Source organism: Triticum dicoccoides, chromosome 3B, assembly GCF_002162155.2.
Source record: "Triticum dicoccoides isolate Atlit2015 ecotype Zavitan chromosome 3B, WEW_v2.0, whole genome shotgun sequence".
NCBI classification, from domain to species: Eukaryota; Viridiplantae; Streptophyta; class Magnoliopsida; order Poales; family Poaceae; genus Triticum; species Triticum dicoccoides.
This window is the reverse complement of record NC_041385.1, coordinates 627532627-627543355: the sequence shown is the minus strand read 5'-3', so window position 1 is coordinate 627543355 and position 10729 is coordinate 627532627. Positions and strand designations below refer to the sequence as shown.

Genomic DNA, 10729 nt, shown 5'->3' with positions numbered 1-10729 from the left:
ACTTCCGTCCATTTTGACCACTAATGGTATTAAATGTGATGTGAAAGGAGCATTTCGCCCCTGGTATTGTATTTTCTAATTTTTGCTTTTTGCTAATGAAAGTAATACTCTATAAATGTAATCTATAACTAGTAAGTTAGACATGCCTTGCACGTGAGAGTAAGTGGGACCGAATATCGATTTACCACATCATAATAGGCAAACGTATAAATTTGGAGTTACGTATGATGAAGTACATGATATAGCCATATAGGTTTAAGTCTGAACGCTCATTCCATTAAAAATCAAATTATGACTATATAATATTCGATGATTGTGTGGTATATACTACACAAAAAAATGTTAAATATATAAATAGTTAAATACTCAATCTGTGAAGACAAAGTGAACTTCAGGGAGATGTTACCGCAGATTTGAAACAAAACAAACAAAAATCATACAGTAGAAACATATTTCAAATATTTTGTAAGAAAAAAACTTGGGAGAAGAGTCTAGAATAAATGAGAAGTGGTTGCATTTTGTGCATATTGTGCAATGTACTCTCTCCGTCCCATAATGTAAGACGTTTTCTGACACTAGTGTAGTGTCAAAAAGCGTCTTACATTAAGTGACGGAGGGAGTAAATGATAGAAAAAATGAACGACAATTATCTTAATAGAAAAAAGTTAGAGAATCGAAGTATGGAAGAATCTAGAACAAAGAAGTTTCTTTGTTTTGAGATTGCATATTATGATTGTGTCTAAGTTCAAGTAGAATCTTCTAGATATTACATGTGGCAAAATCTAATGTAGTGAAGAGAATATCTAACGGCCAATACTACTCGGATTTGCCACCTGTCAGGCGTTATATGGGTTTCATCCAACGGTCAATAGTCAAAGTTATTCACACACTATATAGTGGTATAGATTAGTGTATGTAACATAACAGTTGAACTTTACGTCCTGTGTACGGCATAAAAAAACTGTGCGCCTTGTACGCACCACTAATGGTGTACTAATGCTGTCAGAAAAAAATGATGTGCTAATGTACACTGCTAACTATTCGATTAGAATTAGTTGTAGAAACTTGCACCAGCATCCGAGTACCATACTTTCGATTTCATCAGTCCAGCGAACGCACGACGTGACTTGCATAACAAACCAATCAAAGATGGCATCGCTTTTTTGTTTACAGCAGGCGAAATAGAGCGGGCAAACAAATGAGTTGGTATTTGTTGATTCTCCATATCAAAGTGGAACTAGTCTACTTTTGAAGTAGCAGCTGTTGGTTTTTGAAACATAATAAAGATCATCGTTTCTCACGGTTAAGATTTACATGTGTATGCCAGTTGGGACGCACATCACTTCATGCCAATATTATATCGACCTAGTTGTTATTACATTTCTGAGCCACGCAATGTGCGCCTTTTCTGGCATGAAGCAAGCATGCTCACGAGAGCAATTCTGGCATGAAGCAAGCATGCTCACGAGAGCAACTCGACTTCATGTTGTTCTTCTTCTGGCTGGCGTCTCCTTGCTTTGGGCCAAAAATCACCTAGCTTGCTACAATTAAATCACCTAAATACAATATCAGGGGCAAAAAGTCTTTTCATGTCACATTTAACACCGTTAGTGCCAAAAACGGACGGGAGTGTCAAATAGGGAATAAATTTTACATCTAGCGCAAATAAGGAAGAAAATATTTTTTGGGGGCCAAATAAGGAAGCGGATTTTAAGAAAGGGCCAAATAAGGAATTCTCTCTTTTTCTGTGGACTTGGTAGAGAAGTGTGACTAAGGACAAAACTAGGTTTTCATTAATTTGGAGAGCAGGGAGTACAAGATAAGTCAGAGAGACTGTTTTTAGGTTAATACTTGGAAAACTATACTGTAAGGAGCAACATTATGTTGCTAGAGTATCTCTTTAATTGATTTATAAGCTTACTATAAACTTGCCTAGCTAAACTCTTGCTCATTGCCGACACGGCTATCTCTTTAGGATCACTCTGGAACATAATTATCATATTGTCTGGAACCTGTTGGACTGCGGACAGGCTTGCTCGCCGAGGACTGCAGCACCACCCCCGCTGCCTCCTTTGTGACCAGGCACCCGAGACGATCCGGCATCTACTGCTCGTGTGCCCCTTTGCCCGTCAAACCTGGCACTCGACCTTCGCATGGCTGTGCATCCCGGCCCCTGTTCCAGGACACGAGGCCAATCTTATGGACTGGTGGCTGCGCGCGAAGGATGCCACGCCACTGGCGCTGTGCAAGGCCCTGCAATCTGTCACGCTCCTCATGCCCTGGATGCTATGAAAGCACAGAAACGATTGTGTCTTTGAACACACGAGACCATCGTTTGACCAGCTACAGACAAGATCAAGGATGAGATCCGCTGCTGGGCAACGGCCGGGGCTCAAGGGCTTAGGGTCGTTTTGCCACAATCATGGGATGTCCACTGATCATAGTGTTAGCCATGTAATTCTTACCTCCTAGGAGGATTGTACCTGTACTCCCTATTTTTGCAATGCAATGTCTTTGCGTTTTCTCGAAAAATATTGTCTGGAACAGAAATACATTTGTACTTCAGCTATGTGCCAGACTGCCATATTGAGGCACGATACATACCATGACATGATACCTGTATCACCTGTGCGAAGTGCCGTGCTTCCTAAATCCTAGGTGTTGGTTAATATCAGGGATGTTTCTACATGCCTGACTCATCTAAATACTGCATTGTAGCTGTGAAAGTGCTCGCGTTATTGTTACTTGTTCTTTGAGTTTTCTTGCTTATGGTGACTCATTTTGTTGATAAAACTATTTTCTTTCTCTTCCAGGTTGTTTCTAGCTAAATCCAAGGAATTGGTGCAATATCAGGTCATGGAGGGGAGTAAGAACATGCAAGAGTCAGACACTGCATCTGTTGTCATAGTACCCAGGGAGCCTGCTGTCATTATCAATGGTGTCCCAGACTTGCCTCCTGATTTCGCATCTGGTTCACAACCTGCAGTAAGAGATGCTCCAGGATCTCGAGTTGATCATCGCTTTGGTGAATGGCTAGAAGGGCGGAAAGTGAGAAAGCAGTTTGGAGACAAGTATTTTGCAGGGAAAGTTGTCAAGTATGACAGTGAAAGCAATTGGTACAGTGTTGTCTATGATGATGGAGACCAGGAAGATCTTGAATGGCTTGAACTGGAGGAGATCCTGCTACCATTGGACATAACCATTCCACTCAGAAAACTTGTTATGGACAAATTCAAACATCAGAATGCTGTTCCTGACTACAGACTTAAGGGGGCTAGATCATCGCAAGGAACTAATGGTACTAGCAACCAGATGGTGGTTAGAGCAGTAAATGGCCAACAGTCAAACAACCTACCACTACAAGGGTTGCTTCAGGCGTCCCCGTCAAATGCAGAGACTGTCAGGGCAGAAAGACTGAAGATGCAGACCTCCAAAAGAAAAACTGAAGAGGTATATCAGCCTAAAAAAAGGGGCAGGCCTCGAAAGGATAGAACTATATCAGTATCAGGTGACATTGAACCTAAAAAAAGAGGCAGACCTCCAAAAGAAAAGAACATATCTGGGGAGAGTAGTGTTCATAAGCGCAATGCAGAGACTGTCAGGGCAGAAAAACTGAAGAGAGAAAGCTTGCGTGTTCGAGGGGCATAACCTAACAATCAATCTCACTGTTACAATACAGATATTTCTAAATATTCCAGTCTATGTATGCTGGTGACACTAGCTTTCAATGTACTTTGTACAACCCAGCGCACAACAAAACTTGTAAAGCTATATTTACTATTCGAGCGCTACCATATTTCTTTTCCTATACAAGTATATCTGCAAACTGTTTGAAATTCTTCGGGTATGGCATTAGAAGTTTTCCTTGTGGAAATGGAACCTAGTTGTGGTTGTCTGGCTGAATTCTTTTGAAAGATCCTTGAGTTGTTTCGTGAGTGTTGGAGATCCACAATAGAAAACACCTGTAGATTTATGTACATGTTAAATATTGCACTGTCTAGTATAAATCTGCCATGACAAGGTCTTTAGCGAATTTAGCTCACCTATACGAGAGTTCTTGTGGGCATTGGCCAAATCGGAGAACACTTTTCTCCAGTTAGGTCTTGCAAAATGTGTCCGAATCTACAAGAGGCGTGTCAGAAAAGGAAGCAAAGATATATGGGATCAGATGAGAATGCAGAGCTGGGCAAATACCTTGCTTCCGGAGACAATGTCAACACCATTTTTGGCATGCTGGAGTGACTGAACCATGGCAATCAGCGCTGACCTTGCGTCGCCTTCTTCATACACGCTGGTGAGGTAATTGTGCATCTCGATGACATTCTGCATATTACTTTAGCTCAGTTCTATAGATGCGACTAGACAAAGATGAAATTGATAATGTCAGAGTGAGATAAGTACGCTGTGATCGTTGTCAGCAACTTCATTCATGACTCCTTTGAACCAGTCGAAGGATCCTTGCTCTCTGGTAACCCAGTAGAAGTAAGCTCTTCCTGGCCCACTGTTCTTGAAGCTGCCTATCTCAGAACCGTGTATGCTTTCCACCTCCTGTTCCATCAACTCATTTTCTCAGTTATGTTACCTCCATTAGCTGTATTATGTATATAATGTTGAGAATACTTTTCTGCAAAAGAAATTTACATCATTGGACTTTATGTTGTTCAAGAGATCTTTCAATATGCTGATGAAAGGAGTGGCGCCAATCCCAAGACCGATAAGCAAAAGAATGTCGTATTTCTTGTAATTTTGCGCCGGTGCACCATAAGGGCCATCGATAAAGACCTTAGGAAACCTAAAGGAGACACAGCAATGATGATATTAAAAGTCTGTACTCAAAACTAACTGAATTTTGCGTCGCCAAATAGTTAAATGAGCTCACCTGGTGTCTTCTGTCGCAGAGTCTGCCACAACTGTAGTTTCAAGTCTCGAAAGGGTAGCCTTCTTGGAAGTAACTTGTGCCTCGCAACACTATGAATATGGATCTTTCTAATTATTCATTCTTGGGTAGTCCACATTTGTTCTACTCTCCTGTGTTTAATAGTGAAATAAACATTTGCAGTTTAGTTGCCTGAACTGACCTTCCCGAACAAGCTCCTGAGTTCAGATGTCCAGTCACCTAGCGTGCGGATATGCACGCTCAGGTAATCATCTCCAGGTGCAGAAGTGATGGAGAACGGATGCCTGCAAGACCACTATCAACTGTAAGCAAGAACCTCGGATGAACTGTATCTTGGTTCATATATGCAGCAAGGATGGAGTAATACCATTCGAAAGGCGAAACGTCAGGGCATTTCACAAACAGGTACATCCCACTCTTGTACTTGAAACCCGGTGGCTTCTTCATGTGAAGAGAGAGCACATTTCCTGGGTAAATCGCAGCCTGCATAGTATGTGGCAACATTGGTTAATAATAGCTAACAGCAGTCAGAAAGAAGTAATAAATCGTGCGAATTCTCAGTGGCCTGCCTTGAGAATGTTCACGTGGTAGTTGTTTTCGCGAACTTTTCTGATAATCCTCTCGCAGGCGTAGAAGAGGACAGGGACTATGAGGAACATCCATGTCTGAGCGAACAAATAAACGATCATCAACACTTGAATTTACATACAGGAAAGAAAAGCATTATATAGGTGGCTGATCATCATCAGTAAGGAGGGCAGATGATTAATTACCGTCTTCTTGTACCAGATTCTGGTGAGGAATATGAAGTAGGAATGCACCACGAGGAGGACATAGACGAGCAGCAGCAGGTGGTGCGCGTACCAGAAGGCGTTGAAGCCGGCCAGGTGGTGCAGCGGCGACGGCAGCTTGACGACGCTCCGCCTGAAGGTGTGCATGGCCAGCGTGAAGGAGAAGGTCATGATGATGATCATGAGGATGCCGGTGACCCCTGGGGCGCTGGCCAGCAGGTCCGGGTACGTCGGCTGCCTGAAGCCGAAGTTGGGGCCCAGCAGGGCCATGAACTTGTCGCTCGGGCAGGAGATGAGCCTGGGGAAGTCGCAGGTGACGTGGGCGAGCGTGTGCACCACGGTGCCGACGGCGATGGCGCCGGCGAGCACCTTGTGGAAGTTGATGTTGTCGTCGAAGGGGATGACGTGGCTGAGCGCGGTGGAGCGGAGGGTGGTGAGCGTGTTGCGGCAGACGGGCAGCAGGATGAGCGCCATGTTGAGCTTGAGCGTCTCGGCGGCGCCCTTGGCGACGCAGACGCAGTTTCCCATGACCTGGAAGGAGGACCGGTGCTTGTACTGCTCGAACTTGTAGACGAAGAGGGCGAGGTTGGCGGCCAGCCAGAGCGTCACCAGCCATATCCGCTTCCAGTTCTCGTGGATGAAGTCCATGGTCCTGGTGACGTGCCGCTTCAGCGGGCTCCGGTACCGCATCGGGATCATCGTCCTCGCCAGGCTCGACGTCGTCCGCTTCAGCTTCACCTCCGGCGCCTGCGCGCTCACCATCCCGCGGAGCAAAGTCTCCAGCTGCCAAATCTGCATTGGAGGTTTGGAGGTCAGCGACTCGCGCCCTCTGAAGTTACTTTCGACATGGCGACCACTACTAGTAGTCTATTATTACTGCCGTACCTCGATGTAGCCGCGGTCGTCGGGGTCGAGCTCCTCCATGATCAGCGACGAGTAGGTCGCGGCGTGGCTCTTGAGCTTGGCCAGCTTGTTCGCCGACGCGCTCAATATAATAACCTGTCAGCAGCGAATAAAAACAACAGGTTGATTGTTCATTTCTCATTGTTTCAGAATACAGTAGATCCCATCGAGCAAAAGAAAATCCCCACCTCCTTGACCTCATCTTCCGTGAGCATCCCATCGCCGTTCTTGTCGCACCTGTTCGTGCCAAATTTCATCCATCAGCAGGTTCGGTTAATGAGCTTCAACGTTGATGCTAAAATCAGACTGAACCTATAGCTTACATGTCGAAGAAAATGCGGAGCCGCGAGTCGAAGTTCTGGTCGGTCATCTCCGTCCAGAACTCCCTGAGCTGCTCCTTGGTGATGCCCTGCTCCGGCTCGATGCTCCTCCGCCTCGACAGCGTCACGAACAGCTCGCCGGCGAACTCCTTGGAGTCCCCCATGCCTTTGGATCAAGAAGCATTCCCCCATTAGTGATTAGTCCACCGACCATGTGAGCCCGTTTGGGGGATCCATGGACATATTACTTCTTTTGAGCGAACATTGTATCATGGGCATTATAATTGCTAAGATCCAAATTAGCAAGCTAGGAGTGGGGGTGCTGGCAGAAACTGTACTTAATTTTGTGTTCTGACCAGGCACTATTTGGGACAGCAAGCGCTGATTTGGGGAAATTCTTGTGGGCCAAATAATGGATCTCGGTTCGGTACGCCGACCCTGCCAACAAACTCTTTTTGGGCAAATAGGAACAGTTCGAGGTAACTTCAAACGACTGTGGCCAAGCATAAAAATGGTGGATACAGCAACAAGATGCCCCCAATAGAACTACATAAGATTCCCCATACTCGTGGCCACTTTGTCAGATTCAATCGTGCAGTTCTAATTAGAAATCAGCTACCATTCTTAATCACACGGCCATCGAACCAGATTAGTTGACAGTTTTGTTTGAAAGAAAGAGAAAGATTGGTAGCACGCAGTCGATGCATTGGGGGTGGTTTGGTTTGGGTGCTCACCGATGCACTTGCCGAAGCTCTCCTTGGGGAGGCGGCCGCTGGCCTTGCTCATCTCGTCGAAGCGGCGCTCGACGGCCTTCCAGCCCTCCTTGCTCCCGGAGGTCTTGTCGAGGAAGCGCAGCCCCTTGAGCCCCATCTGCGCGCTGGACTGCATCCGCGTCATCCGCCCGCCGCCCGGCCGGATGCCGGGCACCACCTCCGGCACCTTCATCGACACCCGCGACGCGAACTGCCGCACCCCGGACGCCAGCCGCGACGGCTGCTGCATCAGCCCCCGGAACCCCGGCGGCCTCGGCAGCCCCGCCGGCGGCGGCGTCCTGCCGCCGCCCCCGTCGACCGTGATCCCGTCCAGCGGCGGCGCTGCCCGGTCCGCGTACCCGCCGCCCGGCGACGCCATCCCTCACGCAATCCGTAAGAAACCGGCCCGGAGAGCGCAATGCCGCCCGCCGGCGGCTCGCCGGAAGCTGGCGGCGGGCCCCGCCTGCTGCGAGGTAGCTAGCTAGGGGAGGTGGGGTGGACGTGCTGGCCTGCTGGTGCCGCTGCCACGAACTCTTCGGGGGGAGGGGAGGAGACAGGATATGGCGGGTAACATGCGTGGATGTCCCAGTTATAGCCGTTGCGACGACGCCACGACGCCGTCCGTATACTGCCGTCGCCGCTGTCCACCGCGCGCGCGGGGATCGATGAAGCGTCGTGGATGAACGGCTAGCCGTCGGATGCGGGATCTGCGGCCCGCGCACCACCCTGGCGAGATTTTGGGTCGGGGAGGCGATATGTCGTGCCGTCGGTGTGCGTCGAGAGCTTATCGTGTCGTTCTTCCCGAACAGGCAAAGGCCCGCGGGAACCGTCGGATGGTGAACCGACGGTTGGTGATAGTGGACGTTAGGTGCGGCGACGTGGTGCCCCGCCGGAGGGAATGGCGCTCGGCTCGACGTGGACTGGCCCCGTGGGCCCGCCGGAAAGGTTGGTGCGCGTGTGGTGTCGTGGGGCGCGGTGGTCTTTGCCGGTGGGAGCTTGGCCGCGCGAGAAATCGGAGGGCAGAGAAGAAAAAAAGCGGGGCAGATCGCTGCCGGCCTCGTTGCAAAAAGCAGGCCAGTACTAGCTATCATTTTCAAAAAAACTGCTTAATATGTTTGCTTAAATGTTTTTTACATGCAAGGCCTGCTTAATGTCCTGGTGAACAGTGAAATCTGAACCGTTGACGGGGATTACATTAGTGTCGCCCGCATAACATGGTTAAGGTGGGGCAACACGTCGCCCGCTGTTTGGTGACACAAGTAGGCACCTTAAACATGCCAGACTCAAACTGCCAGCCTCTCACGAGTAGGCACGACCAAGATCCCGTACGCCACATGGCGTACTGCGTATCCGTATGCAGGTACTGTGCTTGATGAACACAAGGGCACAGCGTGTCATCGGCATCAGGACCAGCGACCCTCCAAAACCTTTGCCACGACCGATCGCTTTAGCTGTTCATACTTGTCGCGTACGGTGACCCGAGTTTCGTCTTCTCACGGAGAAGATCTCCACAACACAGGAAACCGTTGTATGCATGCGTGTGCATCCGATCCGACCACGAGAATCTATCCTGCACGACACTGTCCTGCGTACTGTGTGATTCTACCCGTAATTTCTAGTGCCTTCAGCAGGACAATCTGAAATCAAATTCTTACCGTGGGACTTGTCAGTAGTTTTTAGTTGATAACTATAGTAATTAGTGCATGCATCATGAAGTAAGACGTCCTAAACTTTCATCCGGGCACTAACTTGCCTCCGGCTTGAGATGACTAGACAGACCACAGACGTCCAGGCTTTGCTTGATGTGATTCTGAGGCATGGCAGTGGCCACCTATCATGCCGGATGGAATGATGGCTTTGCAAGAAATAATAATAATAATACTGACAAATGATTTCTTCTTTTAGTTTAGGGGTTTGGTGGTGTGGAGATGTCAGATGAACACGTGGTTTTGTGATGCACTGGAAAAGCAGCGAAAAATATGACACTGATCAGATAGTCCTATGGTGCAGCCGATCGAATCATTTCGAGGTAATTAAATATCTTCCTTGGGACAGTTTTGCAGTTAGGGCATCTCCCTCAAATCGATCCGCGGACAGTTATGCGGAGCCGGCCATCTAACTCTGTCTCTTGAAACTTTGGTCTCTTTTTTCTTGAGTCCACAAGCTCAAAACAATAGCATTCAAAACATAGGTGATTGAAAATGTTGAAATGTGACAATATTTCTAATTCAAATATTACAATCCAACAAAGTTAGTTGTTCAAACTTGAATTCAACTAACACGTACTCCCTCCGTCCACATCTATTTTTATTCATTTCGATGACAAGTATTTCCGGACGGAGGGAATATGTTCTAATTGTCCTATTTTACCACATATACGTGCTCAATCAAATCTTCCTTAAACTGGTCATGAGTTGCTCGACGCCGAATTTGTGGATGCATTTGAACAAAGTCGTCAAATATGTTCTCAAATGCAAGAGTTGCGACATCATCTTCACTCCTTCAGATCGTGTTGTGCATGATCACACAACATGTCATCATCAGCCACAAGGTATCTGGATGTCACTGTTTAGCAGGTCCAAGAACAACTACAAAACGGGACTGGAGCACTCCAAATGCCCCCTCCACATCATTTCTAGCCCCTTCTTGTCTTTGGGAAACGTGAGACCTTTTCTGACCAACTGGCTTAGAGACAGTTGAGGGAGTCCTTGACTAGGGGTCCTTGGATAGCCGGACTATATACTTTGGCCGGACTGTTGGACTATGAAGATACAAGACAGAAGACTTCGTCCCGTGTCCGGCTGGGACTCTCCTTTGAGTCGAAGGCAAGCTTGGCGATTCAGATATGTAGATTCCCTTCTCTGTAACCGACTTGATGTAACCCTAACCCCCTCCGGTGTCTATATAAACCGGAGGATTTAGTCCGTAGGACAAGAACAATCATAATCATAGGCTAGCTTCTAGGGTTAGCCTCCTCGATCTCGTGGTAGATCAACTCTTGTAATACTCATATCATCAAGATCAATCTAGCAGGAAGTAGGATATTACCTCCATAGAGAGGGCCCG

At 47.5% G+C, this 10729-nt stretch overlaps 2 protein-coding genes across 2 annotated transcripts in view; one reads left to right on the top strand and one right to left on the bottom strand.

The window, feature by feature from the left end:
* The window catches only part of LOC119277505, a 4807-nt gene extending 997 nt beyond the window's left edge, over positions 1–3810 (top strand). The window contains exon 2 of the mRNA XM_037558791.1: positions 2814–3810. Within this exon, the coding sequence (XP_037414688.1) occupies positions 2857–3648 (792 nt within the window). The 5' untranslated portion in view covers positions 2814–2856 and the 3' untranslated portion in view covers positions 3649–3810. The remainder of the gene's footprint in view (positions 1–2813) is intronic.
* LOC119277504 (putative respiratory burst oxidase homolog protein H) lies at positions 3614–8209 on the bottom strand. The gene is made up of 14 exons (XM_037558790.1): positions 7646–8209; positions 6915–7077; positions 6780–6828; positions 6574–6687; positions 5671–6480; positions 5467–5562; positions 5265–5380; positions 5079–5181; positions 4880–4968; positions 4642–4792; positions 4402–4548; positions 4195–4323; positions 4044–4122; positions 3614–3962 (listed from the first exon to the last, which is right to left on the bottom strand). The coding sequence occupies exons 1-14, from the start codon at positions 8040–8042 to the stop codon at positions 3853–3855; spliced, it is 2553 nt and encodes an 850-aa protein (XP_037414687.1). The 5' UTR covers positions 8043–8209; the 3' UTR covers positions 3614–3852.
* Positions 8210–10729: the final 2520 nt, after the last annotated feature.